Below are 24,310 nucleotides of genomic sequence, written 5' to 3' on the forward strand. Positions count from 1 at the left end.
GCTTATAAACACATCCAGCATCGCTTTCATTGTGGTTACAAAAAAAGCCATCTTTGCCTGGAACAATGAAACCTGGGTGAAATGTTAGGACAGTTGTGCTGACGCAGTTCAAAGCAGGAGGCTGCCATATATAGCACAGAGCTATAATGGCAAAGAGGCTTTTTGCTTTAAATTGAAATGCAAAGGAGGCCCCAAGCCAAGAGACAGAACTGTTTGAGAGCATCCACTTGCTAAGCAGAAGGACAGTGCTGATTTGGGAGGGGATGGGTGGGGAAGGGGAAGGAAGGGTCTGAGTGCATAGGATGCTCCGCTGCTATACTGACTTCATACCACAACCAATGTATTAGAGATGCTCTTGAACCTGGTGCTAGTTTCTCCAAGCTTCACTGTCCTGATTCTTCCCATCTCCATCTGATCCAGTTATGGTCTTCAGGTGATCTCTATTGGATTTTTAAAGCCACAACTTTATGAATTGTAACATCATACTTTTCCTGAAAACTCAGTGGTTATGTTCTGCAGTAAGTTACTGTAGTATTTCACACAATTCTGACTCTTCAGGTTTTGTTCTGCAAGTATCACACACAACCCAAACCTCCATTTGAATCAGGAAGTCCGTGGTACTCGTACAACGGAGCACCAAGACAGTCTACAACTGCTTTACAAATAATGTATTTATGCACCCACTTATTAATTTGACTTACTAATGTAAATTGATCATAGACTTGCATCAAGTCCTCCATTTTGTACTGTTCTAGCACCACAAAGTTTTCCAGGTTCGTGCTTATCTTTCGTGCACAGTCTTGGCAATGTACAACATAGGTCTTTCGAGAATTGCTCTCACTAGTGACAAAAAGCAGATCAAAGACTTCCACCTATTAGACAGGAAACAGAAAGCCAAGCGTTACAATTTCATTTTTTAAAAAGTTAAAACCATGAAAACTGTGTTTTCTTCAAGATTTACAAGCTTACCCTGTGCATGCAAAGAGAAAAATTAGATTTGTTCAGGGAAAATCTATTCTCCTAGGGCTCGGGCAGAGAAGTGAAGCAGTGTAAAACCACTAATATTACACTTAGGATGTCTGCATGAACAGCACCACGGGAAAGCTTTGGGTCAATATTGACAAAGCAGGATTCATTTGCTGAATAGTAAGGTGAGGATTTCAAAAAATTATACTTATTTTTCCTTTTTACTGTCTGCTAATGAAGTTTGTTATTTATTTCCTTACTACTGAGCCACATGCTCATCCTGCCCAAGAGGCTCTGTCAGAGGATAACTAGAAACTGATTTTCAGGGGGTAGGAAAATGTTGTTTTCCTTTAAACTTCATGAAAATTATTATCCAATACTTTAAAGCAACTATTAACAGTACGTAGAATGAAAAAAATTCAGCACAAAGGTATGTCCTGCAGAAAAAAAGGATTTAAGCTCTCTCTCTTCTGGGTGTGTTGGTGACTTCTGAAATGAAGACCAATATACCTTTAAAATGAAGCTCAGCAGATAAAATTTTATGCAGGAAGGGATAACAACATTTTATAATATCTGAAAATTGAAAATCGACCCAGTGAAAAGCAATGTTGTGGAAGTACTGTGAGAGAGCCTTCAGCAAAATACAGCCCATGTCTAGAAAAACATCTGGATGAGCTCCTGGAAGGCACTACTGCATCACACAGATGTGCTTACAGCTCAGAGCAGATTTGCAGCTTAAAAGCAAAATTTAAACATCATCAACAACAAAAGACAGGGCAAAACATAAATAAATATTGCAAGAGGAGATGACCCAAGACATTTTTACTGACCTCACAAATGCTACAGTAATGAGCTGGCTCATCCTTTGCTCGTCCATGCCAGACAATCTCCTTTCCTGCAGCAATCAGAGCTTCCCTCAGTGTCTGACACTGTTTGAGAGTTCTTAACAGGCAGTACCTGCAACCAAAAGCAGTTGTGTGTTCAGTTCAACATTCAACTGGAGAGCAAAACTCAAGAAGGCTTCAGTTTCTTCCTTGTACCTGGAGCTTGCTCTTCCTCTGGGATTTCAGAAACAGCTGCCTAGAAAGAATCACTGGACTCATGGCTTAGGGAAAAGTCAGACCTTGTGCTTCTGGACCTCTGTCAGGACTGCCCCCTGCCCTGCAAACAGACTGTACCTTTCATTTTTGACTGAATCACATGAATGCTCTCTTGAGCACAATAAAACAATGTGTCTTCAAAAACAACCCACATATTTTATTTTGAACCATAACTTTGTCAGCAAAAAGTTAGCTTGAACTGCCAAGTTCAGCATAGCTGTTTACATTTCGTGTGACTATGGCCTGATCCAAAGGACTCTTTTAACATCCTAAACTCCTGCTACTTTCTCAGCACTATTAGAACTTTATTATCCCAAGTTTTCTGAAACCCCAAGTTCTGCCAGGAATCGCTTTACACACAGTGGGAACAGAATCTATGAACATGTATCTTCTCCCATGCAGAAGGAAAAAGAACAGACAGGTTGGTATTAGGGAAAAAAAAATCAACACAAAAAATAATTCCAGCACTTATTTTATGAATGAAGAGAATAACTGTTCAAATGTCAAATTAAAACTCACAATTCCCTGTCATACCCTCTGTAAAGGCAAAAAGTACCAAATAATTTTGTGTCACAGTTCTCTTCCTTACAAGAAAATGTAACTTGTTTTCTAGCATTTTATGAGCTACGTATGTTCTTCAAAAAAAAAAAGGCAAAATAGGTCGCCAAATTTCTAAATTACAATGTTATTTACAATAATTTTAGCTCTCAGCTACCCTCTTTATTTGAGCTGCAGCCTTTGCAGCCTTCAATTTTCTCCTCCACAGGGTGGTTATGCCACATGCTCATTAGAAGCAGAAGGAAGATTGAAAAAAATTAAGGGTAAAAACAAACACTGGACAGAAAATGAAGTGCTCAAGAGTTCTATCGAGTGTTTTCAACTTGAACCTTCTCCCATTTGAGCCTTAAACATGTAATACATACATTCTCTATTTAAAAAAACACCACATTTCTTTCATGTGTTTCCAAGTAGTTAATAGAATCCCAGGATTCTGAAATACTCTCCTCTTGTTTTACACTCATACTGTTCATCTTCACTAAAAACAGTGTCTTCACTATGGCTTCACTAACATCCCCACTGTAAGGATAACACAAAACTGAAAATGTGTTTCTCTGTTAAACATCTCATTTTCATGTATCAAATTTCAAGAAAATTATGCAGCTCATTAAGCTGTAAATACTTCAACACTTTTAAAGTATGATGTGAATGTGAGTTATGATTTTAAGGCCAACCACAGGTGATGGATTAAGTATTAATTCATTCGAGTGTTGGGTTACTGTGCTCCTGACAAGCTCAGTAATTTTGGAAAAGCATTCTTTTATGCAATACGGCCTAATTCTTTAAAATAAACTTAAAAGCTTCCATTCTTCTGCTGATACCTGGAAAAGTCTTTGGGCATCCCAAAGATCAACTGCTAGCACACCTGCACACCTGCCACCATTATTCTCCACTCTTGACTTCTAAAGACTTTCCAAAGTGTTATTTTCAAAGCGTTTTCTATTGCTACAGTTGTGAAATAATAACTGCCCAGAATGCAACCCACTTACAACACTGCTACAATGTTAGCCAACTTCACAAACAAAGCAGAAAACAATAGCTTGAAGGTGAATTCCCCCTCCTTGGATAAAATTCAGGTCCTAGTAATGGAAGTTGAAAACGTAAATGTTAACTATTTCATGCATTTAAATATGAGAGAAAGGATACAAACCACCACTGTGAATATGCAACACAACTTCCTGAAGTTTGGGAAGCCTTAAGAAAGCCAAAAATGTTCCTAGCAAAGTGACAGTGTGCAAGTTCAATGGGGTCAGATTTTAAGGATTGCAGGCCAGTTTTTATTCTGGTACAGTGAGAATTCAATTGGAAAAACATCTAGACCATCCCCCTCTCAATGTCCTTGCAGGTATGGCATAAAGATATGAGTAAATCATGTCCAGTCAAATTCAAATATTCAACAGAAGAGAAGTAAAAATGGACATAATCCTGATTTATTCTAGAAGGGCAGTGATAAAACCATTTACTTAGATATTCAGTAAAACTTCTCAAAAGTGTGAAGACCATCCCAATGGCAATGCAGAACCGACCTCTCATACCTTCCAGTAATACATCTTCCCTGAGGCTGAAAAGTATTTTACCTAACTTCATGATTTTGTGCAAAATAATTTCTCCCATGTCATGTTCTTTTACATTTCTGAAACTATTTCTGTAATAGAACTTAGTATTTCAGTTACTTTGGAATTAATTTTTTAAGCTTTTATTACGATGTTCGCTCTACCTCTAAAATTCTTCTCTTCCTCAGATGCATTTGTAAAAGTCCTCCTGACTCCCATCTAAGAGGTTTGCATTTAATTTTTCTTTTCATGAGGGCTGTCCTCTCTCAGCCAAGTTTTAAATAATTTTTTCTGCTGTGTTCCTGCTCATGCCTCTACTGTTAAAATCAAATCTTTAAAAAACATCTCATGAGAAAGTTTTAGGTTTTGCTCTTTGACTTTTATCTTGCAAGACAGCACTGAACTGCACATTAACTAAAAATATAATGAGGCATCAGATTTCTTCCAAAAGCAAAATTTCCTTCTATTACTTTTTCTCTTCTGCTACTCCATTTCTTTTCAATACTAACCTGGTTCCCAATATTTATATCTATGCTCAAATTTTAGTTTATTGGCTCTGCAGTAGTTGCTTTCACACAACCCACTAAGACATATTTGTATTGATCTTTCAAACTGAATTAGAAGTTACTTTTTATCATTTTCCAAGAGTTAATCTTTTGTACTATGATGGTACCTAAGAAGCCCCAGAGACAGAAGTCAAAATTACCTTAAAACTTTATGTATCTTTGACACGCAATTTTTGACAGACCTGTGCTCAGCAAAAAGATGACAGCTGTGCCACTTATTTTTATTTCCTGATGACAATGAAGCCAGTTATCCAAGATGAAACTCAACCAGCTCTATCAAAAATGACTATTTTTTCCAGCATTTTTATACATATGCATACACTCCCATATACAAAACTCACAAATGTCTCTGTTTTGTACACAGAAAATCCAGGTGCCGTGGACAACAGCCACGATCCCAGATGGTTTTTCCTGCAGACAAAGAGCCCACAGGAAAATTATGCAACTGCTTTCCTCTCTTAAGGAAATTCATGAAGGTTTCTGCATTTCCAGTGTGTTTGCAAAGCCAAGGTCAGACACCAGGCTGTGCTGATACTGATTTCTAGGAACTGCTATTCTAGAACTACCATAGGAGTGACCAAACAAAAAGTTATCTCAGGTTGCTGCTACTGGACATTACAGATCAGAGCTAACCATCCCCCCTCTTTTGGAGGGGATCATCCCCTCTGCAGCCACAGCAGGAACCTGAGTTTTGGCTGACCACTAACCTGGATGGGGGAGGCTTAAGCTGAGAAAACTGGAAATTATTTCAGTAGACTGGAAAAAGAAAATGCACATGCACACCCAAAATTTCTATCTGCTCCTCAGCATCTGTTTCTTTGTAATGTACACTAAAGTTTGAGTCTCTTGCTACAAAAAGCTGGGCTGCTGTCAGCCAGAAAGACAACAGTAAATTACCATTCTGTCCTCTGTGTTTCTTCATAACATTTGAAGTGATTCTCTTGGAGAAGGATGCTGTGCTCAGTCACATTCTTCTCCTTTTAAATCCAAAACCATGGCAAATGCAAAATTACAAGTGGCCAAAATACTAAAATCGTATTTTTTCAAGAACATTCCAGAACTGCTTTGAGCTTTACAATAGATGTCTGCTGGGCTTTGTATGTATTTTATATAAATAAAGATGAAAGTGAAGCTTGTGGATTTGGTGTTTTTAAATGGACTTTTTGGCTTTCTCCCTCCCACACTCTCCTGCATTTTCCCCTATTTCTCATTTCTAACCACTCAATTTCTCTTCTCCTTTTTACAACAGCTGGCATTAGGAATATGAGCACTAATTGTTTAATTGAAGGGGCAGGACTGCCAGGCCTTCAGCAAATACTTCATTTACCCCAAGTATCAGTTCCTAGATTTTAGGAAAGTATTCACACACAAATGCTACCCTATAATCAAGCTTTAGAGTGACTACAACCCCCCTGTTGTCAACTTCCAACATTCTCAGTTCTTACAAATTTAACATTTCCCCAATGCCACCATTCTGCAACAGATGTTCAAGCCTAAATTAAATTTCTACTGTAAAAAGATGTCGCACTCAGATGTCACCAAAAAATCCCACCGGGGGAAAAAAAAAAGACACTCTTCTTCTTTGCCCCTTTTTCACAAGTTAACTCACCCATTTTTTTAAAGCCCATTTCAAGGCAAATAATAAAAAGATACAATGATTGTTGATCCAGTATGTTGGTAAGACTAAGAAGGGGTCAGAAGTGCTTTCGTAGACTCAGGCAAAGCAGAGTGTGCTGCTACCAGAGGATTCTCATGATGAGTAATATGCTTTGGAATTCATTCCCCCACTTTAAGACAAAGCTGTGTTATATGCTGAAATGTTCATTCATTCCCCAACCTCAGTATGGTGCTGTAATATGATTTACATTTCTTGAAGTTGCACCCTCTGAAGAAAATAACTACAGATGCTTGAAGTCTGGAATATTCCTGCATTTTGGAATGCATATGAGAAATGTCACTAAACTCAATTATCATTTTACACATCAATCAATTCATTGCTCAGAAGAGCAAAGGGAAGGAGGCTCTCAAGTTCCTACTTGCCTTTATCTAAAACATTTATACTGGATCGCCAAATGACAACATAAGAATACGAACTACAGGTTCTAGAAATGCAGAATTTAACTTTGCTGTAAAAATGATTACATATTTCAATTCTAATATTTGGGTTGATGACCTAATTTTCCTGCTTCTGATGATACATACTCTAAACAGCTGCTGTGATCAAAGCCATTTTTCTGTAAACTGCTGAATTAAGTCTATGGCACATTAAACTAAACCAAGTTACTTACATGATTCTAAAGCTATGCCACAATAACATCATATAAAACATAATAAAATTAGGGATACCTATAAATGTTGTGTTTGAAAAACACAATCTAAAGTAATTTTGGTTTGGTTCCCAGGAACAGAAAAGTCTCACAAAGAACTGTTTATAAATCAACCAGTGGTTTATGTGTGAAGAGGAAAAGGGCACAGTAAATCTTCAAATAAACAAAAACTTACTTTATCATTTCGAAAAGCTTTGGATCTGAGACCTTGATATTCCGAGCCATATTCCATGAAAGGTGAACCATGGGCACTATGGACTTCACGCTCTGCAGCTTATTCCACTCGTACCGTTCCACTGCCAGCTTGTACTGACAGGCTGCACAAACACACAGGCACAGCAGCAATCAGCCAGGTGAAGGAACAATTATCAGCCAAGATCACTCTGTTTGTAATAGTAATTTATATCTCTAACAGCTAAACTTCATTCACAATGAGCCATTCATTCCAACTGCATTTCCTTTCTTTAAAATGTCTTAAGAAGTGTATTTATGATGCTGAAAGAACACACAATGCCACAGCAGCAACACAAGTTACTGACAAGTGTTTGATTTCTTCGCTGAACATGGAGCAGTATTTAAAAAATGGTGAATTAGTAAATTTTAAAATATTACAGGTTAAAATAATCCAGGTTTGAAATGTCTGCATCTCACTCTATTCACAATTTATCATGATTCTACACTGCTATGGTATATAATCTCTTACTGAGAGAAGAAGTGAGTCAGACTTTTTCATTAAGCAGCCTACTCACTCCACCCTTCTTTTAAAAATGTTTTACAAAATCTACTGTGACTGAACATGAGAGGTCTCTCAGTCAATCACATAACCCTAGAGATACACTCTTTATTGTACCATATAAAGACATATTTTAAACTACTTAAGAAAACAGAAGTTTTTTTGGAAGTACATTCTCTTCAAACACTTGACAGACTCTTGTTTTAGCTGCAGAATTTCCTTCCACACTCCCAGATAAAAATCCTTCCAAGACCATGGTTCAAAACTGAAGAATTCTAGAGCAGTAGGACTGAGAAACCTAATGCTCCCTTATGAACCAGATTTTACAGCTGTTTGCATTTCCTGATGCTATCACCAAAGAGCTATTAGGTATCACTGTCCCACCAATACTAGAAGACTAGTCCTTAAATTCATATGAAACCCATAGTGCAGTTTGCTGGGTAGAACAAATCTGGGAGAAAAAGTTAATAAATGGCCTAAGAAGACAGTACATAAATTAAAATACACATTTTACTTCTAAAAGCCCATTCAAAGCATGAATGCCAAGATTGCATTCTTGCTGCTTTCTCTTCTTCTTACAATGGAATTCTTTAAAACTTCAACACATCATATTTTAAAAAATACAACACAATGGAGTTTTTTTCATCTAGTAGAGCATGGCAAATGAGTAAGAATTGGCAGGTTCTGTGCCATGTGCAGGATCATGTTACCTGCAGAGAGTTCAGGACTGCTCACACATACCTGTGAGAGGGCCAACGTTCCACGCAATGTTGTTGCACCAGCCAATAGCCTGAACCCAGTGAACAGTGCCAGCATTTATCCACACCAAATCCCCTGGTCTTTGAATAAACCTATAAACTGGGACATTGGCTTCATACAAATCTTCCAAGTTTGGCCACCAAGATCCCATCAGGAAATTCATATTGTTCCTGAAACAAGAGGAAAGATTAAGTCTTCAGCATTTCCCAGTGGACATGTTAGAGGCAGATACTTCAATGCAACTACCTGGGAAAAATTACCATCACCATGAATGTTTTCAGTGACCCACAAACAGTAGCCAAAAGGAAAGTGTCATCTGTACAATTCCTGATCATAATTCCACATTTCACATCCTGCAATACATCAGAACACCATCCCATCCACCTGCCCATGTGAAGTCAGTTTATAGCTTCCAGTTAAGTTCTATTTTCCTTTAAGTTTCCCAGTATTTTACTGAGGCTGAGGCAGACCAACCCTTGGTCAGATCCAGTGTGGCACTGGTGGCCAAAGCTGCTTTTTCCATCACTGCCTGACCTCCTGTACAGACCACAGCAGCTCCCAAGGATGTTTTCTGTTCTCTGAGCATGTACTCACACCAGCTGTGTGTGCATGTGCAGCTTGCCCACACAACAAACAACCTCTTGGCAACATTTTAACTGTGATCCATGGGTCTGTGCTTTCAGCCAAGAAATGCTGACCCTTCCTGAGCAGCATGGACAAACACCTCCGTATGGATTTCCTAACTATGAAGTCTTCCCCTATGGTTATGCAAAATCCACACTCCTCTCCATCCTTATCTCAATATTACACTGCTTTTATATGCACCATGAGAGATTATTTGCAATACACAGTTTTCAAAGACAATCAAGTGCCTTTGTAGAGGCACTGCAGACATTTTGTGAGGTTACCAAGCTCTCAGTTTCTCTGTCAGCCTCAGAAGGACAGTGACATGCAAGCAACAAGGTCTGTTGTGCCAGAGACATCACTATTCCATCAGTAGAAATTACATTTTTGAGATGGCTCATCTTTTTAAGGGTGGGTGAAATAAGAACAGCTGTCAGCAGACAGGCAGGAAATACAGAGATATTGAGATGAATTCACAGAGCTCTGGAAAAGTTCTGAAGTCAAGAGCTTAATCCAGTCTCAACTGGGTAAGAAAAACCTTCTCCCACACAATCAACCTCAAAGGCTCCTGTTTGAATATTGGGCATGATTAGGGGACAAAACTGATGCTCCCTCCTTTTTTGTGTGTGCATGTACAAACAAGTATTGCTCTGTTTGTTTTTAAAACCACTCTACACAAGGCATAGCAGAGAAATCCTAATCTTAGAGCTGGCTGAGTAGTTCCCCAATGCTCAGGGTACTTCAGCTTTTCCAGGGAGTTACAAATATGTAAGTCTAAGCAAAACCTGCCATGGCACTTCCTGGGATCTGAGCAAATTAAGCTTTCACTCTAAGTGCAACAAGAAAACCTGCCAAAATACCAGTGACTCTCTATTTGATTCTGACAAGAGAATTCTGCTCTTGTTTTTGTCACAGACAACCCAAGTTTCTGTATATTGTACAAATGTGGTATTTTCCATGAACTCCAGATTTTGCATTTTGACCCACTTTTAAAAGACTTTCCTGACTACATGGAAAACCCATAAAATAATGTCCCCTTAGAACACCCTCAGTAATTTCCCCCCTCAGGTCTGAGACAAGCCCAAAAAAAATTGATAAAAGTAAGAGAAAAACACCATTTCCAGCTTACTTTTCACAGAAGTCATTCATGACACCCCAATAGCTTTCAGGGACAACAAACCATTCACAGTCACCTGGACCAATATTTATATTTACTGAGCAAAAGTTGTTATTTTCTTGATGACCTGAAATTTAAGAGAAAAATAAACATACTTTATGCAAGGCCTTCCTATCAAAACAATGCCAGGAAATGCAAAGACACAATTTCTAAAAAAACTTACACCACAGTTTAAGTATTTTTATATATTTTATATGACACTTACATACTTAGGTGCTTCACACAGTTAAGCTACCAGTGACATGAAAATCATGCTTTTGTTAGTTTGTGGAAAACAAAATTGGAACTACCAGTCTTGGGGATCTGACCAAGATCTGAAACTGATTTCAGCAGTTTCTCCCTCCTGCAGAAACAAATACTTCAAAAGCTCAGATTTTGTGTTTCATGCTATCTCCTGACAGTCCTGGTCAGGTGCAAAACTTTGTGAATTCAGGCACTGAACAGACAAGGAGTACAAAAATCTTTCTGAAAGAGATTTCAAAATTCATGTAGCAATGCCCAGTATTTTATCTTTAGACAGCTGGAAAACTGAGCCATAATCCCTAATGGAATTTTCTGAAGATCTACTTCAGAAAAAAAAAGACCTTGAAATTTAGTCCAGACTCCTCAAGTTCCAGTCCAGGCCCCCAACAAAGCACAATTCATCATGGAGGGTTGAGTTCTATTCTCAGACAATAAAAATCAAAAAAAGTGGAAGTCTCTGATTTCTAAGATTGCACCAGATGATCTTTGGAAGCCTCTAACAACTTCCAAGGTATATAAAATAAAAATACCGTCCATGTATATAAACCAAACTTTCTTTTTCTCCTTAAAGAATCCAATATTGCATGCAAGAGGTCAACAGGGCAATTTCCTAGCACTGCAGAAATGCAGAAATTTCCACTCTAAGTGCTTTGAACATGCAGAGTTCAGATAATTAAGAACTATAAAAATCATGAATATGTATATTTATCCTGTTTAGGCATGCTCTAAGATATAGGAAATCTGCAGTGCAGTTAAATCCAACACCCCACAGGAGAACCTAATTTTTTTCATGGGATTATGATGATTATACTCACCTGGTGTCCTGCTGCCTGGAACCTTCATGTAGAGCTGCACTGTGTTCATGCCCAGGATGGTATGACCAACATGGCTTAGAAGATTTCCTGCTGATACCACACGTACAAAAGCAGGAAGTTTTGTCAGTTCATGGAGTTGCAACTTCCACCTGCAGCAAAATAGCAAATTGACAAACTGTGAATCCCTGAAACTCTTAGAAGAGTCTGGGAAACAAACATTTTCATAAAAATTGTTAGCAAAGGTATCTGTGTTACTCTTTCAATTTTAAAATAATTCCAAATACAATCGTGAATCTGACAGGCTAGGTGAGAGGAAACACAATTTTGCAGCCAAAGATGAAACAACAGATCAGAAGATCTGGAATCTATCCAGGATCCTACAAGGACTATTTCAAGTATCAAAATCCAAGTCCCTATGAGGTTAGCTTTGCTTAACTTCATTTGAAGTCTCTCTCCCAATGGCTTGTTCAGTAACAGTTTACTATCAACTAGTTTGCAACTACAGATGGAATTTCCCTTATAGAAAAATGGCATCAATATCTAAAATTTTGTAGCAATCTCTAATCACATCCACAGATGGACACACTGATCTTCCAGTGACTCTGCCACAAAAGATGTCATCAGATTAGGTGGTCCTTACTCCCCAAACACCATAAATTTTTCTTCTTTTCTTCTGATTGAAGTAGACCAGAATTTTTGTACTGCAGCTGGTGGGACTGACAGCCTAGACATGCTGGATCTTTGATGGAAGCATGTATTAACCAGAGGTTGAACCAAATAATTATTACTGGACAATAAAACCATGCTTCCACACTATTTCTAATATTATTTAAGCCACCTTCATCTACCCACAGAAGGACATATAGTTTAAGTAATACTCAATTTTGTTTTTGAGGCTCTTGGGAGGTATCATGGCTTACCCACAGGTAAGCATTGGTCTGGTCTTTCCAACATATTTTGAACACTGTTACTGGATAAAGAAGCAAGAGTTATGTAAAGGTGAAAACAGAGGACAGTATGAATGAAAGGAAAAAAACCATGAAAAACAAAAATTCAGACAAAAAAGAAAAAAAAAACCCTTTGATTTTACAATTTCTACACAAAAACTAAGAACTTGGTGATGTCAGAAGTAATAAAGTAGCAAGCAAACAGTTTAAAGCCTCACAATAAAACAAAGGGAATGGATTAGAAGGATGACTAGAAAGAATGGTTTCTGATGGATGTTTCAATTCATTTCTGGAAAAACTAAAATCCTGGGAAGAGAAGTTTGAAAATATATTTTAGCATGAGAAGGACTCGTAACAACAGTTTGAAGACCAAAGGTAACCATTTCATTGTGCAAACTGGAATTTACCAACAGACTGACTGATGTCTGAGAATACTTCACTGGATTTCCAGAAGGATTATCATCATCTAGAATCCCACTGTGAGCAGGAGAAACTGTAATCAACTTACTTCTTGTCATCTGACAGGTCAATGTTGGTCCCAAACTTGATTGTTTTAAAAGGTCCTCTTCTCCTCCTCCCAGAGCTGCAAATGTAACAAATGTATCAGGCAAATGTGAAAAGGGACTGATGTAAAATAGCACAAAGAACCAACTACAGAAAGAATAGAGTTATAACACACTTACTTATCAGAAGATGTAGACTCATTATCTGAGTGGTCCTTGTGGTGACTCTTCTTCTCATTTTCCTCCTATAAAATGCAATTTTGAAATGTTTTCACATACATACACATGCACACACACACAAAAAAACCCATATAAAATATACAGGTATAAAGAGATAACACAGAGATATAAGTACATTTATTTCAAGATACTGACACAATCTTTGAAATATCCATGTCTAAGATTTTATGTCAACATTTCTTCATTGTGAAGAAAATAAAAAAAGTCAGTCAAAGGCACTGAAATAAATTTCTTCATGGCTGCAGATTCCATGACACTCAGGCAAAGACAACAGAGAATGTCTACACTGTAAATATTTCTGCTGGCCTGCATTCAAGTTGGAAATGAGTATATTGGCTTGCTCCATTCTGGGGGTGACCTGGAATCCAGTATTAAAGAATTCTGTTAACTTTTTCAAATAAGAACATCTACCTCCCTGTAAAGTCAAGCAGGTATTCTGACAGGAAACTAGGATGACTAATATTTATAAAACCAATTTAATAAAATGCATTATATAAAATCTTTTGAATATTTCATAGCCATATGCTATTTTTGCACTAGCAGTAGCTGAGACCATGACTAGTGGAAAAAATCCAACCAATATTAAAAAATGCAATTTGATCTTTTTAGCAGACTGTGCTCAAAACCCTATTCTAAAGACTTCTATTTTGGCAAGTACATGGACATAGAAGGAAAAAGAAAGAGACAAAAAGGAAGAAGGAGCTGTCTGGATTCTATCCAAAGATCTCTGGCTTTGAATGGGATTGTTGTTAAATCTCAAAAGTGCCCTGTATACCTGAGAAAGTCTTATTCATCCTTTGAATGAAGGACAAAGAGAAACAAAAAGGAACCTAGTGATGATGGATTTATCAAATGCTGCAAGACATGTTAGAAAAGCAATGCAATTGCTGTTAGAGGAATAAAGAAAAAAGATCACTTAGGGCAAGCCAAGAGAACTGTGGCCATAGAAAGAAGAAATAAAGCTTTCATTTAAACACTGGAAAGTCACCTAAGGACAGGTCAGAGCAGTGTTAGGCAAAGGACACATGTACAGTGTCTTTCTAATTTCCAGAGGAAAAATGAAAATTACTCTTAAAAACTATTTTATGTATTGCATTTTTATCACCAGTTGGTAACAGTGAGGAAAAAAAATCAGAACACCCTATGGGACACATTGTGGTGTAAACCCAAAGCTGAGGCTTTCAGTGGTATGTGCTAAATTATATACAATTAAAAAAAAAAAGATATATAGATAAACAGATATAGATAGATATTATATTCCAGTGATGTAATGTTCTCCAGCCCCTCTGGAATGACATACAGGAATACAACATTGGTGCCACTGCTCAGGGGGCACCAGAAACCTTCAGCCTACTGAATATCTTACTGAAATGTATTACCATGGTAGAGGAAGAAAAATCCCAGGTTCTAGAAGATTTCTGTGCCCCTCAGTTCCCATGGTATTCCTGTTTCTTTTCTTCATCCTGTACCAGCTCAAAGCCTTATGACTGGATTCCCTTCTGCTCTCTTCAACCAGCAATTAATTTCTTTGTTTCTAATCCTTTCCTCTAATGCACAAAATTTAAATTTAGAATTTCTCTTTCCCTTCCTACTAAAATCATTCCTGTTTCTGTGTAAAGGCAGTGAAAATTGCAATAGTCAATTCTCCACACTGACCTTTTCCCTATTTTCTAACAAACTAGTCAAAATTATCTTCATGTCTTAGTTCTACCTTAGCCCAATCTTTTTGCAACACCGGGTAACATAAGCCTCCAAGGAGTGCCCATAGCCAGTTTTAAGAATGTGCTCATAACTTCAGTATAAAATGTTAAAAATACCAATAAAATCACATTTCACAGAATCCCAGAGTAAGAGAATAGTTAGGGTTGGAAGGGACCTCTGGAGATCATGGGGTCCCAACCCCTCTGCCAAGGCAGGAAGGGGAAATATTATTTCTAATACTTCACTCTGTCACATAAACCTAAAAACTTCTAAACTAAATATGAACTGTTATGTTTGGAACCCAACAAAAGACTAGTATTAGTGTAAACTTCTAATAAGCCACATCCAAATTAATTCAGGAGAGTAGGAAGAACAAAGAAATCTCATTTCAAAACATGTGAAATCAGAAGCAATCCAAATTGTAAAAAAGCCTCGAGTTCTAAATATTTTAATGTGAATTTTGACATTATAATACAAAAGATTCAACTAACAAACTTTTGAAGTATGTAACAACCATGAGTTTTACATTATTAAACTGAAGTTTACACTAAGCATTTGGGAAGAACAATATAGTATTTGACCCTCTATTTAAAACAGATTTTGAAAATTTACCTGTGCTCTTCATGCTAATGGAAATCTCTTTTTCCTTAGCAGTTTTCACATTTTCCAACAGCCATTATTAACTGGCTCCAGAGTCAGTATGGAGTTTGTGAATAACTCGGATAGTAGCAATTGACTTACCCTTAAAGACTCCTGGAATGAGGAGGCTTGGTACTGTGCATATTTAGCAATTGTTGTATGAGATCTACTGCTTTCACAACGCCAGATTTTCTTTGTTCCAGTGGGGTCCCAGTTTTCATCTGCTGGCTGCAGTAGTTGTGTCCTTACTTCTACTATGTGTTCATTATTCGCTTCTACCAATGTCTTAGTAGAGAAGAGTCCTAGATCTAATTAACAACAATGAAATTAATAAATGAAGGTTAAAATAGAATAAAACAATTTCAGGAAAATAACTGAAGTTATCAAAAAGTTTCATCTAAAATAATTTTTACCCTTTAAGTCTTCACAACACTGCCCACCTGAATGTTAATTATTAACACCCAAAAAACTTTCCTCCACATACCCAGTAGAAAATTAGAAAAAACTTGGCAGCTACTGACTATTTTACAAGCAACATTTTACATGCCTTGGCTAAACAAATCTGCAAACAATGTTTAAACCTATTACCATGAAAGTATTTTTCAGAGCAGAGCTTAATGAATGTACTGCCATCATAAAAGACGTTTCCTACCAGCAGTGGTAGTTTATCTACTCAGAGACTTCAAAATATTGCACACAGTCAAATTATAGATCATTAGATCTAAACACAAAGACATGCATCCAGTTTTATAGAGGAAAATGTCTGGCTGTAAACTTCCATATCCACAGCTCAGCTCCCCTCTGTGCTCAACAAAATCTGCTGTATTTGTGGTGAGGTTTTTTTTGACAAGACCAAGATTAGAAACAACAGCAAACTGAGAAATGACAAATTATCCTAACAACTTGGAATACACAGGTAAATAGTATTACAGAAATAAAATATCCACTTCTAAGAAATGAGAGACTTCTCTTTAAAAAAAAATTCATTACTCCCCAAAGTTACAAAAAAAAAAAAAAAAAAAAAAAAAAAGAAAAGAAAAGGTAAATTTACCTAATTTAAGCGCTCCAGCAAGGCCACGTATTACAGTAACAGGGTTGTTTGGATTTGTACAAAATTGATGTAAAGGTGGAAAGAAAGCATCTCTTTTATTTTCCAACTGCAAAATTATAATGGAATATTAGATGTCAGATCAATCTAAATTCCTTATTTTTAAAACAAGAAAGAATGATAAAACAGAGAAATAACAGAAAGAAAACAGGAATTTCCTGCATTTCCATGCACTGTGGGAAATGAACAGCTACACCATACAATTCTTTCTATGGTAAATGCTGGGTTCACTCCTGAAATTAATTTGTTACTGTAATTTGTTTCTTGGCAAGAATTATTCCCAGGTTGCTTCAGCTTTGCAACTCAGGTTTCCTGAACTTAATTTCTTTATCTGACAGTAGCCTTGTACATTCCCTAAATCTACAGAATTCTCTGAAGAGCAATACAGTTACTTTTCAGAAGAAAAAAAGTGCTAATTTTACACTAAGCGCTAATGTATACGACAAACAGCATAATTAAAAGACTACTCTCATGGTATATCTCATGTTAACCAGAAAGGTTGATTTGATTTTCTCATGCTTCTCTGCACCTATAACCTCAATTTTATGCTATAACCTCCCTGCTGGTTTTGTCTTAAATTGCTATGAATCCTTTAGAATGCTGAAGGCATTTCTGGCAATAAACAAAACACAACAGGGAGTTCCCAAAGAGTGGCAGAACTGCACAGTCTGTGGCAGTGTGGTGACTTTCCAGCTGGGATGGACTTTTATTAAGGCAAGTGAGTTCAGATTCAACACCTGGAAAACATCTGGAAGCACCACTGCATCCAGCCTAACGCAGCTCTCAGCACACTCAGAGCCAAGTGCCAGCCTCACCTGGTCCCCAGATTGAGGTGACCAAAGCCAGCTTCAGCTTTTCACACTGCCTGTATGGACGTACTGTAATTTATTTTTCTGCTATTAAGGAAGTGGATATCCTGTAATTTATTCTTCTATTACTAAGGAAGTTAGCTCAATAAAGCTATTATGAAACTTTATTTTCAGAACAAAAGTTGTAATGCTTGCATAAGAAAATACTACTCAACTAAACCCTGCCTTTTCCTGGTGACATTTTGTTCCCAGCATCACCTCAACTTTTATTCATTTTTCTTCACTATGTTTTGAAGCAGATTGTTATGGGAGTTTAGCTTAATTACTTGCTCATTTATACATAAGCTGTCACTTGCAAAAAACTGTACATACATTTTTGAAATACTGTGCATTGTATATAATGAACTGTTTTGCTTATTCTGCCAACATTTTGAGTATTAAAAATAAAAAATCAGAAGAATTTTTAATTTTGTTTATTGAAATCCTTAATTTAAAGGTCGTTGTGTCAAACTATGTCTCAAAATTTCATTTAAGGTTGGCATTTCTCCTGCCTATATACCAGTTTGGAGAGCACTGTAATTAGAACTCAGTGATGAACAGTGCATCTTTAAAATAATTACATTATGTAATTCAGATATCCAAACAATTGCAAAAGACAGGCAGCAATGTACTTCTGCCACTAGATTTACTTACATAAATACTAGGTGTAGGTGGATTCAGCTTGTCCTTTGGCAAGGGAGGGTACGGTGGAGGCGGTGGTCGTGGAGGTGGGCATTTATCCAATAGAATACTACTGTTAGATAAGCCATTTTTACCCAGATTCCTAAAAGGAAACAAGAGCTGTCTCTGTCAATACTTGACAAATAAAATAAATGCATATCAGTGTAATCTCTTATGCAAAATAATGTTGTATAAGGAGAAACCATAATTTAAGATGCAAATAAAGCTCGTATGTTTTAATCAAGAATTTTCCATGTATAATTTGATATTATTCAAACTTATTCCCACTTTGCCTGCTGAATTTGCAACATCACCACTATTAGTTAAAAATGCTGCCATTTTCAATAAGAGCAAGCATGACACATTTGGATAAAATTTAACATGAAAAGAAGGTTTCAACTGCAAATGTTGAACATTAGCAGGTGGATGATCATTCCACAGGAGCTGAGGTAGCAGAGCAAAAGTCAGAAAATGAAATGTCTTAGCCAAAAAACTGCTGAGTCACAAAACCCAACAACAGCTACACTACAGACACTGAACTGAACCACACCTACCCCTCCCCGACTTACACATTTTGAAGCAGAAGGAGCCACTGCTGTATAATCCATTTTTTGGAGCAACAAGGGAGAGGCCTTTACCCCCAGTGAGCTGCTGTCAATGCCCCTGTGTGTGACTCCAGGGAGAACCTCTCTGCCTGCATTTGCAGCCTCTCCCTGGAGATTTCCAGGTGTGCAGGACCCACTGGATGTGTAACTTTTCCTCTAATGGATGACCTGAAAAGTCTCCATCCTGAGCTGAGCCTGTAGTCAATACCCAGTCACCATCACTGGGAATGTACTGACAAAACCATCTCTTATATTCTTGTTAAAAATTACTCAACTACTTCAAAATTCTTCCCACTAAACACTATTCAAATCCTTCTTCCAAACTCCTTTGATTCACTGTTGTTACCTCCCACAAAACAGGATGTTTCTAATGTATAATTTAGTCACATATCTTCGTAAAGTTCACTGGTTACTAAAGTTTTGGTTTTGTGTTTTTTTTTTTTTAAGAACAACTAGTCTTCAGCAGAAAACAAAAATTTTTATCAGATGAAATTCCGAGTGACAAAAACTTCTTTCTGAAACTGAGCAACATGGTACAGCCAGATACTGAGTCATGAGATGAAGCTAGCAGAACCCACAGGATGGACTTGGGGCTTGAGATGGGATCAGACTGACATGACAAACACTTCAAACAAAATGGACAAACATCTCACACACCACAAAGCACACCTGTCACACACTCATTCCTTGTGCTAGGTGAATCCAATGCCAGAATTTCACTTCCAAGAAAGTGAAAGAGTGATGCAGAAGTTTTGATTAGTCATCATCCAACTTGGCAGAACAATCACCGGCCAGCTTAATGTCTGATGTAGTTATTGCAAAGGCATCACTGTCCCCACACATACCAAAAAAAGCCAACAAAAGCAAACAAAAAAAGAACCCCAAAATCACATGGCAATATAAAATCATCACCCTTCAGAAATTTGCTATTGACCATAGCTGCATGAACCTGAGATCCAGACTATCTATGCAAAGTGAAACTAGAATCTGAACAGCAGGTATCAGACATTACTCTAACCTCTGCATTACCAAACAGAGAAATAAACCCAAGAAAAACAAAATAGTATTAAAAACAGGAGAGAACTTTGACAAAATTCAGTATGCATTGATAAACAGTTCTCAGGAAATTTCTAACTCTAAGGAAAATGAGGAGAAGTGAACTTGAAGAAAAAGGAACATTGCTCAGAACTAACAGGACCTGAGCTGCAGCAATCACAGCAAGGTAATCACAGTGAAAGCTCTGTAAAGCCAGAGCACCTGGGGGTTTCAGGGAAAGTGACAATGGAGAGAGGAGAAACTTCTGTTTCCTTCCTTCTTAGAGGAACTACAGGTCTGAAAAGGCAGAGGAGAAAGGGAAAGAAACAGCACAAAACAAAAGATCAGATTAACAAAGATATCTCATAAACCCAGCACTTGAAGTTGGTATTACCAATTGCACGCTGTAATTTCCTATTAAGCTACTAAAATTCTATGCAGAAATTTTAAGAGGAAAATAAACGAAGAACAGCAAAGCTGAGATAGCAAAACGTTCATAATTTAAGTGGCACAGGAAACAGATGGGCAGAATATTTAAAGTTGTCTTTAACAGACCAGCTTCACTCTATCATAATTTTTTTCCTATAATCTTTTTTTTAACTATGAATCAAAATATCTTACTATTAATAACAAGGCAAGAGATCTATTAAAGAACAATTCTGTAATTGTTAGTGTGCCAAACAGAGCAACAGAAATTATAAAAAACACTATAGAAATACTAAAAATATTTGCTACCATGGTGTGAGTATCCACTGCCAGCCTCTCCACTTCTGGAAATACGGAATTACAGCCATTGCAAGGAAAGTGAAAAACCCTTTTTGACCACAGCACCTGTGCTGAAAATCCCACATTATCTCAGTTAAATAATGCAGTTTTTGTGAAAGGATTTCATAGTGGCTGAAAGGGGCAACAAATGCACTGCTCAAGACAAAACAAGCCTGATTTATGTCCCCAAAAGAAAGAGGATACCCAGTCATCTGTGATGAAGGAATGAAGAGAAGGACAAACTTCATTCATTCAAACTGACTCCCAGAGGAAACTGCCTTGTTGTGGACTGTACTTGGACAACACCATTCCCAGAGCGGGAAGAGAAGGCAGGAGCAGCTGTCAGGCTCAGAGGGACACAGCCAGGGGTGCACAGGGACAGGCAGCCTGTCCTGAGCCACAGCTGCAGCACTCGGGCCATTGGAAATTGCTCCAGGGGTCAAAGCACCATGGAAGTGCTTCACCCTGAGGAGCAAACCCAAACCGCCGTGCTTAGGAGAACATCAGCCACTAAAGATGGAACTGGTGCCTTAACTTTACACAAATCACTCAATCAATTGAGTTGGAAAAGACCTCTGGGATCACTGAGTCCAATCACCACTGTGTCACCGAGCCCATGGCCCTGAGTGCCACATCCAGCCTTGGAGAAATGTCAACCTCCAGGGACAGTGACTCCATCACCTCCCTGGGCAGCCCATTCCAATGTCTAATCAGCCTTTCTGTGAAAGGAGAATTTCTCCTTTCCTCCACATGTCCAACCTAAACCTCCCCTGGCACAGCTTAAGACCATGTCCTCTTGTCCTGTCACTGGTTGCCTGGGAATATTTCATGGGATCTTTTGAATAAGCAATCATCACATCCATTAGAACACCCCTTTTAATTATATTTTACTGTTTTCTAGGATACATTCCTACAGCTTTTAAGAGACAGCTTACAGCCTTCAGTCTTAGGTAAAAGGTTCCTCTCTGGCTGTACCTAAACACAGAGTTGGCAGAAGCCCAGGTGTGACACAGTTTCAACAGTCACCCACAGAACACTTATCAGGAAGTTTCCAGACACTTTTTAGGCACAGGATTGATCCTGCATCATCCCACCTGTCCAAAAAAAAATAAGGTATCATGCAGGTTTAAAGCTGCCTGTGTTACACAGCGATACCTATTTTAACTCTATTTTAAAATAAAAATTCTACCTCAAAAAATAATAACGTTAACAGGATAAAACTTATTTTCCCAGAACCAAGAATCATTATCAATAATTATCATTCTTTATGTTTATTAAATTAATCACCTCAATACTTTCACTATTTCACTCAACCCTTATGTCAGACTGAGAGAATTATGTCTATTTCTCAGGAAGTGTGCTCTTCAAGTCCTCTGGAACTTTTCCTGTTTTCCAAGAACTATTAAAAAAACCCTATATGAATTACAAACAGTTCTCTGGCTCGCTCTTTCAGAGTTCACGGATGCATGTTATCTGGGCCTCTGACTTAAAAATGCCATATTTAAGTATAACTGCTGTTTAACCTTCTCCTTGACAAGAGAATACATTCCACGATGTGAACATTTTATCTGCCTTTTTCCCAAGCACAGAACAAAAATATTTACTGAACACTCTTGCCTTATTGAACATTCTGATACTTCTGTGCAGACATTTGTTTTATTCTTTTTTGTTCTTGTCTAAAGGTTTTCCTCTTCCAAACATAATTTCTGTGTTTTCTAGAACTCTTACCTTTAATACTTTAAAAAATATTTGCTTTTTTTGTTTCTGCTTGGGAGATTACTGCTTTTTGGTGATAATGAAAAATTCCTAAACAACTTCTAGTTATCTATACATTTGGATTTTAGGTACAATTTACAGGTCAAAACAGAGTAAGTTACAAGCATTTGTGCTTAAGCAGTTATTTTTGTTGTGATGTGCGAATTATTATTTGAGGATTAGCTGTATGAGAATTAACAAGGTTTTACTGCTCAAGAGATTATAGTTATTCAGAAGAACAAAATTAATACCCTCTCTTCCTCCAATAAAAATCACATTTAAAATGAACACATGGAACTGTGGATTTACTTGATACTCTATCTCAATTCCATCAGAATTAATTAACCCACAAAGAGGAAGGAACAAGACTTTTTCGAAACGTGCCTGCAGAAGGAGCCAGCTGAAGCACTGGGCTGCACAGCACCCACTTGGTGCACTCCTGCTTCAAACCAGAACCTCCCACCCTTCACAATTAGCAGATACAATCAGTTGATTTCTTACTGTGAGTTATTACAAAACCACAGAAAAACGCCTGTCAATCCCCAGCAGCCTGGGAAGGAGGTGGTTACACACATAACACCCAGGCCGGCTCCCTGAGCTTCCCCTCCCCAAGTTCCTTCTGCAGCCAGGGCATCGAGAGGAGCTCTCAAAGGGAATATAAAGAAGTCAAGTCAAGCTTACATTATGCTTAAATGCAAGTAATGCCAGATAATTACACAACCTGTTTATCATGCAGTTCTCTACCCCAGCCTTTCACAACCAGGTACTAGCTGGCAATACTCCCGGAGATCTTTCGTGAAACTACAGAAAATCCTACAATAGAACCGTGGATTTTCTCATTATGCAAATGTATTTCTAATTATTTTTCAATTCTGTTCTGATTTTGACCTCAATAGTACAGGTTGGCAGTGAATTTCATAGGTTAATTACATGTTATGTAAGAAGTAATGTTCCTTTTTTTCTTTTCTTAATGACTTTTACATCTTTCCTCTATTTCATTTGCTAATCACCTTGCTCTGAGGCTGTAAGACAAACAGAATCACATCACTGACTTACGTAAGAAAAGCATTATAACAAGTGGCACCAAACTTTTTCACATGCTTGCCTTTCCCTCTGAACAGTAATTTTTTTTTTTTTACTCCCAGATAATTCTGCTTCCCATTTGCAGAGTTCAGTATCTGCCTTTTGAACAAAAGAGAATCTCTTATTCTAAGCAGTGTTGAGCTTGTGAAATCACAGTACTTCAAATTTTATTCTTAAAACTTTTGCTATGGTGGAGATCACTTGCAAGATGTAACATGCTTTTAGAGGAACTGAGCAATTCTGTCTTGAAGCCAAAAAAGTCCTTTGTTTGTAAATAAAATTCCCAATAAAACAAGAATTGCTTTTGTTGTTTTTAAAAACAAAACACTAATTCAATCCAGGTCCTTCCTCCACAAAATACTTCCCCTCAAATAGATTTAGGCTCTTTTCCTGTGGACCAAGGAGATCCCAAACTAGTGATTCACTGACTTCCCAGACCAGGCTCAGGGAGCAGCACGTCAGTAAGGACAGAACAAATTTCTGCTGCCCTGGGCTCCAAGAGAGCCCTCTGAGCAAGGAGAAGTCTGCCCACCAGAGCCTCTGCACTGCCCACTGCTCCTCAGGAAACGCATTTACTGCCCTTGCGTAAAAGCTGGCCATTTATCAGACCCTTTTCCAGACTGTTTAGCCCAGACCACCTTCACAGAATCCACTAATCATTAAGGTTGGAAAAGACCTCTGGGATGATGGAGTCCAACCTGAGATCAAACACCACTTTGTCAACTTGACCGTGGCACCACATGCCACCTTCAGCAGTTCCTTGAACACCTCCAGGCAGGGTGACTCCACCACCTCCCCGGGCAGCCCATTCCAATGTCTTAGCACTCCTTCGGTGCAAAAAATTCCTCTGTTTGCTCCCTGTCCTGTATTTTTATCATTTGACAAGGCCCCTTGAGAGGCAGCTCATCTCTCCTGGTCTCCTGTCGCTTTTCTCAATGGATTGCTCTACACTTTCCCTCTTTGAACACCAAGCAAAAAG

General features: G+C 37.9%; 1 protein-coding gene across 11 annotated transcripts in view; it reads right to left on the reverse strand.

Annotated features, from left to right (window-relative positions):
- Window positions 1–24,310, reverse strand: part of KDM6A (lysine demethylase 6A) — a 150,925-nt gene that overhangs the window by 3,765 nt on the left and 122,850 nt on the right. For 4 of the 11 annotated variants that reach the window (XM_041487916.1, XM_041487912.1, XM_041487913.1 and 1 more), the window contains 12 exons: window positions 18,062–18,191; window positions 16,503–16,608; window positions 15,554–15,759; window positions 13,052–13,116; window positions 12,877–12,951; window positions 11,422–11,570; window positions 10,316–10,430; window positions 8,545–8,732; window positions 7,246–7,387; window positions 1,797–1,923; window positions 702–872; window positions 362–440 (listed from right to left, as the gene is read on the reverse strand). In XM_041487916.1, the coding sequence (XP_041343850.1) occupies window positions 384–440; window positions 702–872; window positions 1,797–1,923; window positions 7,246–7,387; window positions 8,545–8,732; window positions 10,316–10,430; window positions 11,422–11,570; window positions 12,877–12,951; window positions 13,052–13,116; window positions 15,554–15,759; window positions 16,503–16,608; window positions 18,062–18,191 (1,531 nt within the window). In that variant the 3' untranslated portion in view covers window positions 362–383. The other 7 variants (XM_041487917.1, XM_041487914.1, XM_041487915.1 and 4 more) reach the window with 4 other exon arrangements.

This window comes from Pyrgilauda ruficollis, unplaced genomic scaffold, assembly GCF_017590135.1.
Source record: "Pyrgilauda ruficollis isolate IOZ18807 unplaced genomic scaffold, ASM1759013v1 scaffold85, whole genome shotgun sequence".
In the NCBI taxonomy this organism is placed as follows: Eukaryota; Metazoa; Chordata; class Aves; order Passeriformes; family Passeridae; genus Pyrgilauda; species Pyrgilauda ruficollis.